This window comes from Perognathus longimembris, chromosome 8, assembly GCF_023159225.1.
Source record: "Perognathus longimembris pacificus isolate PPM17 chromosome 8, ASM2315922v1, whole genome shotgun sequence".
NCBI lineage: Eukaryota > Metazoa > Chordata > Mammalia > Rodentia > Heteromyidae > Perognathus > Perognathus longimembris.
Genome location: NC_063168.1, coordinates 25,895,718 through 25,912,650, shown reverse-complemented (window position 1 = coordinate 25,912,650; position 16,933 = coordinate 25,895,718). Strand labels below are relative to the sequence as shown.

Here is a 16,933-nt window from a genome sequence, read left to right as displayed (position 1 = left end):
AAAGGAGGTGTAGTGAATGGAAGAAGAGGCGTTGTTTTTATGGATATATGGGGTGTGGGGGGGGGGGAACTTGGACAATTTTTTTTGTCTTTTAATGAAAAAGGAATTTTTAAACAATTTGAGAGGAAGATTAAGTTACAGGGAGGAAAAGGGGCCATAAGGAGTATATCATATTTCCAGGATTCAGGTAATAACAAAGTTTATCTGTATTTTCTGGGAAGAAAGCTCTTTGGGGATAGGAACTTGCAGCAACAGAATACTTTCTGGCCAAGAACTAGGTTTTGGGGCTTGGGGTTGCTTTTGGAAAATACAGCGAGTCTGAAAATAGACTCACAATAAAAATGCCACTTCAACCCAAACCAGAGATTCAACCAACAGATTCGGTAATGTGTTTAGATTGTACAGTATGCTGATGCCTCTGACACAGCTTCAGAGGGAGCCAGGCCAGGCCCATCCACAGCCCAAACACACGTGCGCGTGCACACACACACATGCACACACACACAACCGTGCCTGTTCTCTCTCTCTCTCTCTCTCACACACACACACACACACACACACACACACACTCACTCACTCACTGCAAGCTCAAATGCAGAGATCACCCAGGGGGTGTCAAGTGTATCTCTTCCCCAAACCGCTTCCCCTGGGGCGCACATACCCGTGGTCACGGCCCTCAAGGCCTCTCCCTTGGCCCCCACCCCCTACCCCCGCCTGCTCCCTTCCCTCTAATTCTCACAAGCTGTTTTCTTTAGGCCTGGGGAACTGGCACACACTTTAATGGCTCTGCGGCCTGGGGTTTTTCCCCTAGTCTCTCATTAGCCTCCCGGTTGGGGGTGCCATGGGCCTGAGACCAAAGAACATGCCAGGGAACCACACGGCCAAGACTTTGGGGGCAGAGAAAGGACAACTCTCTCTCTCTTTGGAAAACCTAGTGTCCTAAAGGTCACCATTGTGGAGTCCCATGCTCATGTCCACCTCAGGTGTCAGAGGGGTCTCCTGGCTATGGACTGCAGGAGGCAGTGGCACCTGGTGACAAAGGTCACAAGTTGAGGTTCACACCTGGCCTCTGCGACTTTCTAGATGTCACTCAGACCAGTCACTGGATTCTCCCAACTTTTCTGTGAAGTAGAACCATGAAGTCGAGGGAAGTGTGGGATGGAGTCAGTCATGGGAGGTGGCAGTAGGTGGTCAACGAATGCTAGTCACTATGATTTTTAAGTGCCTGGGGGGTGGGTATTATCTTCACCTGCTCCACACCTGCTGGTCCACTTTCTCCGTTCTGGGGTACCCCTCTGTTCTACCCCACAAGGGTGTCACAGACCCTGCTCCCAAGAAGCAGGCCAAAGGGGCAGCTGGGCATGCTTCCCAGAGCTGCCTGCAGCCGCGGAGGACCACCTCGCCAGCCGTACATCCTTCCTCCCCCTGACTGGCCCAGCAAGCCCTCTTCATGGCCACCTCCACACGCACGCGCAGAACTCACCAGTCCATGATGCGAATCCTCATTTTCTCACACATGGAGGGAAACTGAGGAGGGGAAGGAAGAAGGTTGAGAATGGGCCTTTTAAAGAAAATGGCACCCCACCTTAGACAAGCCCAAGATTCTGGCAGGATGCTAGGGAGACAAGGGGCCCAGAATACACACACACACACACACACACACACACACACACACACACACACACACACACACTCTCCCATACCCACAGGGTCTCCTGGGGTGGAGCTGAGGGTGGGGGAGTTGAGGCTCACCATGGCGGGTAGCGTGATGTTCTGGTTCCACTGGGGGTTGGCTGTCTTCTCCAAGATCTTGCTGCAGAGCTAGGAGACATGGAAAGGGGGGATGGAACTCCATGAGGACTTGGGGCTCCACTGTACAGCCAACGACCATTCTTCGCCCTGCTGGCTGCCCTTTGGGCTCAGACACAGAGTCTTTGTGGACCCAAAGAAAGCGGAAACAGGGTGTCGTCAGAGAGCCCAGCCCTTCTGCCTTGAGCTCATAAATGGCCTCAAGTGCTCTTCCCTACCTCCCTTACAGCCATGCCTGACTGTCTTTCCCAGAGGCCTCCCAGCCTAGCACCCTTCCCTCTCTCCATCAGCCCATATCACCTGCTGGTTTAGAAGACTAGGAGCCCCGGACTGTCAGAGAGGGAGGGGGAAAGGCAGCAGGAGGGGGCAGCTAAGAAAGAAGCCAAATTCAATGAAGATACAAACTCTATAACCCACAGCCCATCTTACAGCAGTCTTGCACTAAAGACCAAACTTGTCATAAACAAGAAACTGAGCAAGAGTAGAAATAGATCCCAGCCAGGGACTAATGAGTTGACTATGTCCTTGGAGTCCGTGGGGAACGCCAGGCACCCCAGGGCGAACGTACCCACACGTGGGGACTGCAGATTCCATCTCTATTACATAGATTCTAGTGGGCTGGCACGTTCTTTTGCAGTGTTCTTCCTGTCAACCCTGTATTGTGCCACACGCAGCATGTTGTGTGTGTTGTCTCATTTAACAAGCATCTGAGTTAGATCAGGGACTTCAGGTCCCCAGGGGTGAGGCTGGAGTCGCTGTTTCCCCTGTCTGCAGCCGCTGAGCTCCCAGCACCAACTCCTGTTCCCTTTTCTCCCTCCACCCTGGAAAAGAAGCCCAGGCACAGGCTGACAAGGGGTTAGCAGAGAGCAAGAAGGAAGTAAGGAGAGGAGCAATCAAACAATGGGCAAAGGACAGAAGACAGCTTACAGGAATGGTGACACCAGGAATGGTAAAACCTAGAAAAGGATACTTGATCTCACTAATAATAAAAAGGTCCATGAGTAAAACTAATAAGACACTATCTCTCATACATCAGATTTGTAAACATCCCCATAGGCCCATGATCCACTGTTGTCCAAGGCTGTGGGGAACCTGCTTTCATATTTTGTGTGAGAAAATGAAATCATTTTATTCCCCTATGGGGCAATTGGCAACTATTAAAATTACAAACACATTTCCGTGACCCATCCATCTACCTCTAGACATTTATCCTACACAAATGCCTGTACCTAGACACAGTGATGTGTGTGAGCTTACTTACTGTGCTACAGACAAGTCAGGTGTCCACCAGTAGAGGGCAGGTTGTGTAGATGTGGTCCATCCACAAAACGGTATACTACGCAGCTCAGAAAAAGAATGTGAGCTACTATATACACAGAGATGAAACAACCTCCAAGTGGTAAAAAGTAGAGTAAAAAATCCAAAGTACAAACCAGGTGGATGAAATTTTCAACTCCGTGTGTGTGCACACACGTGTGAGTGCACATGATGATACTTGAAAACTTAAGGCCTGAGCACTGTTCCTCAGCATTTTTGTTCAATGCTGGTACTCTACCACTTGAGCCACAGCTCCACTTGCAGCTTTTTGCTGGTTAATTGGAGATAAGAATCTCATAGACTTTCCTACTGAGGATTGTCTTTGAGTCATGATTCTCACATCTCAGCCTCCTTAGTAGCTAAGATTACAAGTGTGAGGTACCAGCACCATGGCCCAACTATTTGTATTAAGAAAATAAAAGATAACAATCTATAGTCACATTTCTTGCATAGACATAATGAAAGCAAAATGCTACCAAAGAAACCAAATGCAATGGATGCCTTTGCAAAGGAGGAAGTGAATAAGTAGACTATTAGATGGGGCACAAAGCAAGAAGGAGAGGATGATCAGACAGACTGATGGATGGATGGATGGATGGATGAATGGATGGATGGATGGATGGATGGATGATAAAGAAAGATTGCCAGGCGCTGATGGCTCACACCTATAATCCTAGCTACTCAGAAGGCTGAAATATAAGGACTGTAGTTCAAAGCCAGCCGAGGCAGGAAAGTCTATGAGACTCTTATCGCCATTAACCACCAGAAAACTGGAAGTGGTGCAGTGGCTCAAAATGGTAGAGCAAGTGCCTTGAGCAAAGGAGCTCAGGGACAGCACTTAGGCCCTGAGTACAAGCTGCACAACTGACGAAACAAAAGAGAGATGACAGATTCGATGATGATGAAGATAAATAGAAGATTAGATAGATAGATAGATAGATAGACTAAATGTATTTGGTAGATCTATGATATCTAATCCAAGACACATAACAATTTTTTAATTCTTTAGACACAATGAGAGACCTTCCCAACACTGTCCTCCTTATGTACAGGGCCATTTAGACTTCCACCCCAAGAAATCTGGGGTCTCTTCCACAACAAGCACTTGAACCCAGCCCCTGGGGCTCCCTCTGAAAGAGCCACTGGGGTGTGAGCTTGGAGACTGAACAACAGCTTGTCCATCTGCCATGGCCCAGGTCAGCACTGCCTCTGGACCAGAGGTCCCTGCCTGCTCCTCACCCCCTGCTTCACATATATTTAGCCAGGTGAACACCCTGCTTCCTCTCCTTCTTCTATTCTCCCCCCACCTTCACCCTTCTCTTTACCCTTCTTCACTTCCCAAGGGAGTATAATTAGAACAGCCTTTCTGTAGGGACCTTTGACCATCTATATCAAACATCTAAAAATAAGCATGTCCTTCATCTGATAATCCCAGTTCTGGAAGGTTCCCTATGGGAAAGTAGAGGGTGGACAAATATTCCTGTGTGTTGATAGTTGTCCCAGAGTTGTTTATAAAAGAGGAAAGCTGAAAACTGGGCATAGTGGTACATGCCTATAATCCCAGTACTCAGAATGAAATGAGGCAGGAAGATCATAATTAAAGTTTATCCTGAGATATATAATAAGACACAAATAACAAAAAAGAATATTGAAACTATGTATACATATATGTATGCATATAAATATGTACACATGCACATGTTTAGAATATTCATCTAATGGAATATTATGCAACTATCAAAAATTTCAGACCTTGACATGGTGGCTCACATTTGTAATCCCTACTACTGCTGAGGCACAGGTAGGAGAATCATGATCTGAAGCTGGCCCTGAGCAAAAGACACAAGAGTATCTGGGGGAAAAACAGAGCGGGGCTGGAGGCATAGTTTAAGTGATAGAGCTCTTGCCTAGCAATTTTGAGACTTGGATTCCAAAGACTATTTAATCACCCAAGAAAATATTTGGTGTTAAAAGCAGTTTATAAACTGCATAAACAATTAATTCTCATTACTCAAAGTAGTTAGACTCTACAAGGTCATCATGAAAAATGGTGTTACACCAACCTTGGTCACATTCTCTGGTCAGCTGGTCAACACATAACCTTGTTTTATGTCTGTTTCTGCTGGAGAGCCCAGGAGTTCATATTATTGATTCATTCGCATGAAACTCTCGGTGTGAGTTCTATGCCATGCACCTGAAGGAAGCTAAACCTGTACCTATTTTCTCTGTAAGAGAAAATCACCAGATAGCACCTCAGTGCTAGTCTCTGAAGGCCTTTTAAACAGTGAGATTATCAATGAAAAGCAAGGGAGGCAAAAGAAATGTAGCACTAGACAGGTCAAGAAAAGAAAAAGACACCTTCATCAAATTTCTAACTGAGACATCAGGAAGGATACTGCCTGTGGGGAGGCGGGGGGCAGAAATAAAAAACAAAACAAGGCAGAAGGAAAGCCACATGCTAACAAGCAGGAGTTGTGTCTGGGATAATGTGAACACAGAAATGTTTCATTTTCCTTTGCTTTGATTTTTTTCAATTCCATAACAATGTGTTTTATTCTTACACTCAGGAAAAGAAGAGTTTGTTAAAAAAAAAAAAAAACATTTTTACTGCAGATTTTGTTGTACAAAGGAGTTTCTTTGTAATAGTTCTGTAAGTGCACCCCACAGAAAAGTTTTAAAGCTTCACAAAACAGAAAAAAAAGTTTAAGGCCTCCTGTCCTGTCCTACCTCCCCTCCCTTCTTCCAGATACGAAAACATGCGTGAACACAGACACAGACACACACACACACACACACACACACACACACACATACACACACGTGCTAGTAACTTGGCTAAATTATGTTTGTTTTATATCTTAGATAACAGTGCCACCAAGTGTGCAGAAGAGGAAATGCAAAGACATGCAAGTAGTATGGGTAGACAAACCATGAGGCTTTTTAGAATATAATGAGTTCATTGACTGTGGTTTATACCTGAAATCCTGTCTACTCAGGTGGCTGGGATCTGAGGATCCTGAAGTCAGCTCAGGCAGGAAATACCAGGAAACTCTTATTGCTACATCATCACTAAAAAGCCAAAGGTGGAGCTGCGGCGCAACTGATAGAATGCTAACCTTGAGCAAAAAAGCCCAGGAACAGTGCCCAGGCTCTGATTTCGGGCCCCAAAACTGAAGGAGGGGAGGGGGCTGGGGGAGAAGTGACATGAAATCCAGACAGAAGGACACACTGAATAAGACAAGGAAGAAAGGCAGCTGGGTGGTCGGTCACAAGGAAATGGCAAGGCAGAGAAAAGGCCTGAAGATCAGAGATGACTAAGCAGGCTGAAGCTATTCGGGAGGTTCATGCTGTTGCTTTTCTACCAGCTCCTTCTCCAGCCACCCCTGCCTCTGAGCCCCTCCACAGGGACCAGGGCACTTCTTGCCTAAGCCTGAGCACCCATTAGCTCTAGCTCACTCCTTGCCCATCTAGACACCTTCTCCTTGCTAGAGACATCTCTAAGTCCAGACTGGACACTGCAGAACTGAAGGCCCAGGGAGGCCAAGGACGCTGCAAAGGACCTAGGGGCAAGGGGAACATCAGAGTGAGGAGACACAGCTCAGACAAAGAATAAATGCTTGAGGCAAGTCACCCTTGGGTCCAGCCACTGCCACAGCCTCCTATGATGCTGGGAATGCAGAACTAAGCAATCATTTTTCCAAGCTGATATGATCTTCTGCTTCTGGGAAACGTGTTCCTCATCCTTGGAATAAAAACTGTCCAGGAAAACTTTCCACTTCCTTTCTGCCTTCATGAACTCTGACCCACCTGAAACCAGGTACAGAGCAGACCCCAAACAACAAGTCAAAACCTGACAGGGTAAGGATCTGAAGAGCACATTTACAGCGCAGTGTGAAGGAGCTGAACACCAACTTACCAGGCTTGGAAGTCATTTTCATGAGACCCTGTGCTAGGCTCTGGGGAGGGGGAGCTCTCTAGAAAAGGGTCCTGAAGGCCAGCCTTAAAATCATGTGACAGGGAAACACACAATGATTGACTTCAATAGGCTGAAATAAAAAATGCTGAGGCCCATAAGAATAAAAGGACGGGGCAAAAATGTTGTTTACATAAAAATGCCAGTTAGTAAAGAAAACTAGGATGGTAGTGAGAAAATTGCCCTCTTATTGAGGGAGAGGTCCACGGATGCCTAGAGTATCTGTTAGAAATTGCTAAAAGATGACATTGTCCAAAAAGAAATGTACTCTTTACCTGACTTACATAACAGTAACCCCTCTGTACATCACCTTTATAATAATAATTTTAAAAATACAGAAAAGAAAGTGCTAAGAAGTAGACATTCTCCTTCAGCCAAGGTATCATCCCCAAGGATTTTTGCATTACAAAGGAGGGATGTTCACTTCTGCAGGGTGAGGGGGGATTTGGAGACACTCCTTTAGCCAAGGGACTAGATGATGATCACACTGACAGACACCTGACAGTTTGCTTCATTGCAATATGCCATACAGAACACCACCTGTGACAAATTCTTGTCAAAATATCACATCAGGGGCTGGGGATATGGCCTAGTGACAAGAGTGCTTGCCTCCTACACATGAAGCTCTCGGTTCAATTTCCCAGCATCACATATATGGAAAACGGCCAGAAGGGGCGCTGTGGCTCAGGTGGCAGAGTGCTAGCCTTGAGCGGGAAGAAGGCAGGGACCGTGATCAGGCCCTGAGTCCAAGGCCCAGGACTGGCAAAAAAAAAAAAAAAGTATACAAAATACCACATCAGAATCTAATTGAGTTTAAAGCCCTCACTTCAGTGGACAGGAAATACAGGAGCCACAGATTCATGTTAGATAATGCCAAACAGAAACAAGCAGAGAATTCAGACCTTGGATGAATGCCATGGACTCTCCAAAACAATAAGTGTCATGTGATAAGAAAGATGGCAGCGAGGAGCTGCTGGGTGGTCATGAGAAGAGACGCCCATGGCTATAGGGAGACAGGGAAAGGCTGGGTCTGGAGGTGGGCATGTCTGAAGTCAAGAGCTCTGTATGGTATATTTGATGTGAAAAGAAGAAAAGAGGGAGAAGTCCAAACAGGTGCATTCATTCTGCCTTTATAGTGATACCCCATTAAAGACAGAGGTTCCTGGAGTGGGGAAGTTGGGGTCAGGAAAGATGTCTCTGGTGAGCCACTGGTTGCTCACACCTGTAATCCTAGCTATTCAGGAAGCTAGCACCTCTGCTGTGTGGGGCCTGTTCACCGGACCCCCAGCGATCGCACTGCCATGGGTAGCTCCTTACCATTCTCCCCGCGAAGCTGACCTCCACAAAGGGGTCCACCAAGTTCTTCTTGTTACTGTCAAAGCCAAAGATCTGTTTCACGTTGTCCATCACAGCGTCATCCACTGAGGAGAAAGACTAACTGGTCACTGCCCACCGACAGCCCGCTCCAAGCCCCTCCGCTTTCACCCATCTGTCTCCAAGCAGTCTGGAACTTCCTGGGTGAGACACTGGGCGTGGCCCTCAGAGTGGGCTCAACCCAGGCACTCTCAGAACAGTAGCTCCAGAGTACACTGAGTAGCAGAAGTGTCTCACACCTATAACCCAGATACTCAGGAGACTGAGGTAGGAGAACCTCAGTCCTACGCTGGCTCCAGGAGCCATGGCTTAAGTGGAAGAGCACCACCTAAGAAACATTAAGTTCAAAACCCTCAGCACCACACATACACTCTAAAAAAACTCATTATTTCATTTATTGATGTCATAAAACACACTCAAACACCTTTATAAAAACTTGTACACAGGAACCCAAGTGGCAGATGTTCTCCCCAGCCCTACTGATGGCATTATGATGGCTGGCTGGCACATACTAGCGCTGCTCCAAAATAGTGGCTTACAAAGGAATTCCCCAGGGAACATTTAAACACGGCCACCTTGTGAGCCCTCCCCCATCCCAAGTTAATCTGGCCAAAGGCAAGATCCTGGCATCTGATTTTTTTAAAGCCCTTTCCAGATATTTCTGTGAGGCTAGTAATGTCTCCCATGGCTCTAAGATATTCAGTATAACTGTGTGTTTAGTAAACACCACTCTGGCTTTCCTTTGAGGATAAGGAGAAAAATCACAAGTCAGGTGACCTGTCATCCACTGACAAGTTTCTTGGGACATGGAACTTTGGGTGCCAAAACCAGAGCGGTCCTAGGTCAATAGGGTTGGTGGGCCACCTAGCAAAGCTGTGTTTATCATTCGTGCAATGATCTCACGAGTTCTTCATGCAAATCCTCCCAAGGTTGCAGCCAGTGCTCCCTGCCAGGGTGTGCGCACAGGGGCTTTTCAGAGGGAAAGGAAATCAGTGAGCTCCATCCTGACAGCAGATGGCACTGCCTCCCCCAGTGAGACCCAGGAAAATAGTCCTCCAAGTGGCTCGAAGGGCCTGATAAGGCCAGAGGACACTGGAGTGGAGGCCAGGGAGCACTAGAACTCAGTGCTTGTGCCTAGATACTTGTATCTAACTCTATCAGTGTGTGTTTCTTTCCAGCAATTTCTGATTGCTAGGTTGGGAGTGTAGCTCAGTGGTAGAGAACATCTTTAGTGATTGTGAAGTCCTAGAAATGCTGATTGCTTAACTATCAAAACAGAAAAAGAACAAACAAACAAATAAAAACCCTAGGAAACTTAAGGAGGATCTAAAGCATTGTCTAGACAGCAGGTAGGAAAGCTAGCCATCACTGGTCTCCACCAGACTCCCCTTCTAGAGGATGCTAGGCCAAGCAAAGGCAAGGAGGAAGCAGAGGGTAACTGTTTGGGAGAGGGCTCCAGGAAAGGGCTCAGGGACTGAGCAAGCCCTGAGCTGGAGGCCTCTCCTCCCCCAAAGGAGCAGACTATAGCCTGGTTTGGGTCCACCTCCACAATGGCCCACAGAAGCCTCTGGCAGGCCTGCACGCCAGAGGGCGCCACACTCACTCTGCGGTAAATCCTCAGCCCTGAAGAGCTTCAGGCAGAAGTGGGCTCCTCGAAGGGCCACGCCTGTTGGTCTGAGAAGGTTGCCTTCGATGTCCTCCTTGTCTTCAGAGGGGTCTTTTCTATCCAGCTACAATGCAAAACAAACATAGCTCCTTTGTGCTCTCTTTATTTTATTTTATTGTCTTTGAGTAGTTGTACAAAGGAGTCTCAATTCAACATGTCAGTTTATGAGTATAATGCAACTTGATCAATGTCACCCTTTCATCCTTCTCTCCCATCTCCCCCAACCCCACCCATTCTCTCAAGTTACCTAGCTCCATATTTATATATGTATACTGAATAGTATAGTATTCAGCCATCCTTCCCCTCTCTATCCTTCCACTGGACCGTCCCCCCTACCCCCAACAGCACATTTCAGCTTCCTGGTGTTCATTCTGTTGAACTGTAAGTTAGTTGTTTGAAGGCATTGCACTACTACAATCCTCCCCTGCATTCACCATACTTTTGTGTTTTTGTTTGTTTGTTTGCCAGTACTGGGGCTTGGACTCAGGGCCTGAGCACTGTCCCTGGCTTCTTTTTGCTCAAGTCTAGCACTCTGCCACTTGAGCCACAGCATTACTTCCAGCTTTTTTCTATATATGTGGTGCTGAGGAATCAAACCCAGGGCTTCGCCACCATACTTAAGTCATATGACCCTGTATATGTTTCCATATGCATTCATAATTTAGATCTACCTTCCATATGTGAGAGAAAACATGAACACTTTATCTCTCTGAAGCTGAGTCTTCATGCACTTTTGAACACAATGCTTTATGTTTCTCTGCTAAGGTATCACTTATCACTCTTAAATAATGCTTATAGTGGATTGTGGCCCTTCATGTGACCCAGCTCTCATCAGCACAGTGGGGACAGTACTGCGGACCTCCCAGCTGCTGGCAGAATCATCTGCAATGGTGATGTAACTGCACGCAGCAGCCTTCCAACCAACCCCAGTCCCCTCCCTGCACTCCCCAGTTATGAAATGACACAGCAGCAACAGCAGTCTAAGCTAGCCACTACATGTCCAGGAACATCTGTTCACTCGCACAAGCCTTTACCCAATGACCACAGGTGTTAGCCTAGTGCAGAGGAAAGTGGACAGAAGTCCTGGCCTTGGAGATGCAGGGATAACACCCCTTTGTAAATGAAAGCAATAACATATGCTGTGCATTCTGATGGGAACATTAATAATAAACACAACCTCCAACATTTATTGATTTTTCTATGCCTTCTCATTGTACCCTCACATCACCCTCTTTAAGAACTTGAATGGGGGGCTGGGGATATGGCCTAGTGGCAAGAGTGCCTGCCTCATATACATGAGGCCCTGGGTTCGATTCCCCAGCAACACATATACGGAAAATGGCCAGAAGAGGCGCTGTGGCTCGGGTGGCAGAGTGCTAGCCTTGAGCAAAAAGAAGCCAAGCCCCAGGACTGGCCAAAAAAAAAAGAAACTTGAATGGTCTTCAGCATGAATGGACAGATGCTCAAAATGCTGGTCCATACAATACAAAACCCTAGAATGTTCCTACTCGGCAGACCAGCAAAGTGAAGCCTAGTACAGGCTGGGAGAGCACAGAGCAGGGGGTGGGGTGTACCACCTAGAGGGAAGGGCCAGGGCATCAGAAAGCCCTGCTCATCCCAGCTTGAGACCCAGGCATCCAGAGGGAGGAGGCATCCATCCCCAGCCGGCAGTTAGAGAACCCAAGATCCAGGCAGCTGTACTTGGGCAGCTGGGCAGTGAAGGGACAGGAGAGCAGTGAAGTCAGGCTGGCCGTACAGACTTGCTCCACTTCTCCTGATGCATTGAAACCCACTTCAGCATCATTGCTGCAAAACACTCAATCCCAGCATGCTCAGAGGGCCTAAGTAGTCCAGCACCTGGACCTTTTCCTCCAGTTACTTCAAACCTTCTCATCACTCACACCTCCCACTGCAAACATTTCATAGTTACCACCTCCCATTTATAACCTCACCTACTGAGGTTATAGATGATCATGATGTATTTCAAGCAATGGAAGTTGGGCTGCAATATGATATTGGAAGGATGATCACATTCTTACAGAAGGAGAACTACACATGAAAGAAAGCTGTGTGATGCTAATATTGGCTCTCTTCTAGTGATAGGATTATGAATGATTCATTCTTCGTGTCTATTTTTTTCTACATATCTTACTTCTACAGTTTGCACAATTATCATGTGTTCTTTTGTTTTGTTTTGGTGTTTTTGCCAGTCCTGGGGCTTGTACACAGCGCCTGAGCACTGTCCCTGGCTGCTTTTTTGCTCAAGGCTAGCACTCAACCACTTGAGCCACAGTGCCACTTGCGGCTTTGTCTATATATGTGGTGCTAAAGGAATCGAACATTGAGCTTCATGTATATGAGGCGAGCACTTTACCACTAGGCCATATTCCCAGCCCTCATGTGTTCTTTTAACTCAGAAAACAATAACTGAAAGATTTGGGATTCTGTGTCATGGCACCACCAGGTGCTCTGTGAGGCACTGTGAGCATGGCTCAGGAAAAGGTACTCACGGGAGCTTCATCGCCAGGCCCCAGCACACACAGACTAGCTTTCAAGTAGCCTCTGGCCCCAGCCGAGAAATCATCAGGGTCAGAAAGCAGCAGCCATTTCCTGAAATAGGTGTGCCCTAAAGGAGACAGTATATATTAGGTGACCCCAGAATACAAAGACCCCGTCAGCAGCCAGGACCAGGAACCCCGGATGAATCATATATGGTAAGATACAGGACTTGGCCACTGGAGAAAAGGTAGGATTCAAACTCTTATGATCCATGGAGCTATGAAACCAAGAGCTCAAAACACTGACCAAAGACTAGATAGGATGCCACAGTCACTCAATAAGGGCCTGAGGAATGGATTTAGCTACTCAGGATCATGATATAATCCATGCCTGGTGATACTGGAAAGGAAGTGTATACCTCAAACTTTTTAAAATTAAAATCTAGATACTTGGAGTAGTTATGCAGGTCAAAGTCAGAACTAGTAACAGAACATCTACAGTGGCTATAAAATCTGAGCAAATGGACATTCTCCACTTTCTCACAAAATGAGCAGATCAGAGAAAAACTAAAATAAGGTTTAAAAAAATCTGGACTTATCACCCAAGGGCCCATCCCTGTCAGATGAGCCTAGGCTCCAGCAACCTTTCCAGACGGATTATCCTTAGACAAGCTAACTGAAACACCGTTGAGGATTTGATTCTTCTGAGGGCTGGCTTTATATGATGATGAATTCCTTTCTTCTCTTCCCTACAACCCCCAGGGAGGAAAGTGAGCTCCCCAAATGAATGCCCCCAAGAAACAATATGCAAGGATACAGCCAAAGGGATGAGCACTCACGGGGCTCTCTGTAAATGGTGCCCACGTCCATCTGAAATCAGAGAAGAAACACAGTTCAAACTCCTGCCACTGAAGTGCTAAGCCAAGTGCCAAGCATTAGATGAGCCCGTTGAAAGCCATGCTTTTGAAGCATTTGGAAACAACTCGCATCATTTGGTACCACATGGAATATATTTTGGTCCATGGTTTGGTAAAGTACGCTTGTTCAAGAAAAAGGGATAAAATACATCAAAATGGTAATTGGGCTCCCTGTGGGTGGTAGATTTAGGTGAGGTGTTTTTTTTAATTCTTTTTTTGTATTTTCAAATATTCAGTTAAAAAGCAGAGGTTTCTAGGGAGCTGGTGGTTCATGCCTATAAATCTAGCCACTGAGGAGGCTGAGATCTGAGGATTGTGGTTCAAAGCCAGTACAGCAAGAAAGTCCATGGACTCTTATCTCCAATTAACCACTAAAAAGTTGGAGATGGAGGTATTGCTCAAGAAAGCTAAGGGACAGCTCACTGGCACAAGGGAGAAAGAGAGGGAAGGTGAAAGGGAGAGAGGGAGGATGGAAAGGAGGGAGGATGGCAATCTGAGGTCACCCTAGGCAAAATTCATGAGATCCTCTCTGAAAAATACCTAAAGCAAAAAGGGTTATGGATATAACTCAAGTGGTAGAGCAATTGCCTAATTAGTGCAAGGCCCTGAGTTCAAAGCCAAGTACCACTTCATAGACCACAGAATCTCTGGAGTACCCATCCTTAATATTGGCTATCGAGCCTCCAGGAACACAGAGATAGATATATGAGGACTGATTGTTGCAGGAAGAGGACAGTTACCCGGAACTCCCCGATGAGAGCATCTGTCCTGAGGGAACGGGAGTCCACCACCTGGAGGGAGAGATCATGGACCAATGAAAGTATAGCCAGGCTGTCCAACCCCACAGCTCTTCCTTCCCAAATACCAACAGCCAACAGTTGACACCTATTCCAGTCCAGAGTCCGTTCTAAACACATTTTGTCCTTACAAGTTCCCCGTGGGTAAGTATTATGATTACCCCCACTTCACAAATGAAGGTACAGAGGTACAGAGGGATTACAGGATATGCCCAGTGTGATGGTTTGTCTTAATTGCCAACTTGGTTGGATTGAGAAGCACCTAAGAGATTCATAAAGTACTCCTATGGGTGTCTGTGAGGATGTTTCCAGAGATTAGCTCATAAGGTCTCTGACATAGTGAATTAATGTTTTGAGAGACTCATAATTTGATAGCATTATTGGCAGATGGTGAAAAAGTAAGAGGTGGGGCCTGGTTAAAGGAAGTAGGCTACTTGGGTGGGGGTGATTCTTGGGGTTGTATCTTTGTCTGGTTTCTTCCTATATGTCCTTTCTCTGCTTCCTGGATGCCATGATATCGGCTGCTCTGCTCCCAATTATGGACCAAACCCTCTGAAACTGGAAGCCAAAATAAATCCTTCCTCCTTTAAAGTGTTCTGTTGCCACTATGCAAAAATATCTAACACAGCATCTCATATCCACACAGACAAGACTAGAATCTACACAGTCACAACCCACGTTTAACCACTAGGTCACACTACCTTCCTGACAGGAATGGGAGGAAACTAAGGTCCAGAGAAAGAAGATGTTGGCTGAAAGCAGACAGATGAATAGATGAAATAAGATGAAACTCAAAGCATCCACTACAACAAGGGGTTTCATGCTTCTGGCCCAAGGCCTCAGCTGAGCTGCAGCGGACATTTCTGGAGCCAGCAGATCTTAGCTGAGTTGTTCACTTATGCAAATACCAGGATTTAACACATCTCTCTAACATACATACACACACTCATACACACTGACAAGCAATGCACACTACCACGCACACAAATACAGAGACAGTGGCACAAGTGTGTATCTACATAGCCCATGGAGAACACTGTGACTGCTGAGACATACCGTGATAAAGATGGGCTCATCGAACAGCTCCACGGGCGAGTCAAACATGTTGAAGAAAAGAGTCTGTTGGTGAAAAGCAAAAGGAAGACAAATGAGTATCCTTGACCCCTCAGTCCAGGAAGAGGGGTGACCACCACCCACAAGCCTTCAAGAGCAAGTCCATACAGAAAATGATGACTGAGCTCCGAGGATTTCACAAATTGTAGTGTGTTCCATCCCTGACTCAAAAGGATGTCATTTCAAGGCAGTTTTGCGGAATGCCAGGGTTGGGGACCAACAGGATCCCTGAGCAAGAATGAGTTGGAGTTCTTCTCCAACTCTTCAGACACGCTGTTCAAACCCCGGCACATCTTCTGACCAAAGTTGAACACCACACAGAAACACCCTGAGTGTCTGCTCTTGACTCCCAGTTTGAGGCCCCTCCAAAGTTCTGGCCTTAATGCCAGTGTCTCCCACCTCGTTGAAGAGAGGGCTGTTTCCCTTTTGAATCCGAGTCCTTTTGGTCTGTCCAGCAGCCGTGACCTTGACTACAGGCTTGATGTTCACCCCTGGCAGCTGGCGCCCCTCGATCACCTGGACTCTGATCTGAAAGCCAGGAGGGGCCATGAGCAGGAGGAAGGGGAAGGGAAAAGAACAAGGCAGGCAAAAATGGGAGATACTCAGGAGTCACTAATGTCAGGGATTATCTCACTGCTGGCTTTGTGAAAAGGTTTTAAAATGGCACTAGGACAAGCATTTTAAGTTCAATCATGGGGCTGGAGATGTAGCCATGTAGAGTAGGGAAGAAGGGTAGAGTGCTTGCCCAGTGTGTTCAAGGCCCTGGGTTCAATCCCCAGCATAGGACGGGGTGGGGGGAGTATATATACATGTGTACATACATACATAATTCCCACCATCCCTTGTGTCTATAAAATTCCACATCTCCAGAGCAGAGCCGTCAGCTGGCCCTAAAGAAACAACCTGCATTAAACCACAGGGGTGGGCAGGGTAGGCAGGGGTGGGCAGACCCAGCCCTTGGGTCCTTTCATTCATCACAAGCTCCACTGGTATTTTGAAGTGGCTTGAACACTCTTTACTGACAATCCCCTCAGAAGTGAAATTTACTCACCCAAGTGACCCAAAAAGTAGACTTTATTTCTGATTTGTAATGCTGGGGACCCAACCCAGGTCTCCTACATAATGAGCATGCTGAGAAAGTACTCTACTACTGAGCAACACCCTCAATCTTCAGTAGTTTTGTGGTAGCAGCGGTGGTTGTTATTTTAGTTGAATGTTTGTTAAAGTAGAGATTGAATTCAGGACCTCAGTCCCTCAATTGCTTGAGTTATGCATGCTTTGGTTCTTTTTGCTTTTCGTTGTTGGTTTTCCAGATAGGGCCTCACATATTTGCCCAAGGTCAGCTTGTGACCATGACCTTCTTGTCTCCATCTCTCAAGTCACCACACTCAACCCCATCCTTTTTGCTTTATATTATTAGATATAATGCTTTTTTATATCCTGAGAAATAAATTAAGAATTTCATCATT

General features: G+C 46.5%; 1 protein-coding gene across 22 annotated transcripts in view; it reads right to left on the bottom strand.

The window, feature by feature from the left end:
• Positions 1–16,933, bottom strand: part of Dysf (dysferlin) — a 200,501-nt gene that overhangs the window by 124,879 nt on the left and 58,689 nt on the right. For all 22 annotated transcript variants that reach the window (XM_048352710.1, XM_048352719.1, XM_048352716.1 and 19 more), the window contains 9 exons: positions 15,864–15,992; positions 15,408–15,470; positions 14,295–14,345; positions 13,477–13,507; positions 12,650–12,765; positions 10,077–10,203; positions 8,417–8,520; positions 1,753–1,821; positions 1,484–1,527 (listed from right to left, as the gene is read on the bottom strand). In XM_048352710.1, coding sequence (XP_048208667.1) covers positions 1,484–1,527; positions 1,753–1,821; positions 8,417–8,520; positions 10,077–10,203; positions 12,650–12,765; positions 13,477–13,507; positions 14,295–14,345; positions 15,408–15,470; positions 15,864–15,992 — 734 coding nt within the window. The remainder of the gene's footprint in view (positions 1–1,483; positions 1,528–1,752; positions 1,822–8,416; positions 8,521–10,076; positions 10,204–12,649; positions 12,766–13,476; positions 13,508–14,294; positions 14,346–15,407; positions 15,471–15,863; positions 15,993–16,933) is intronic.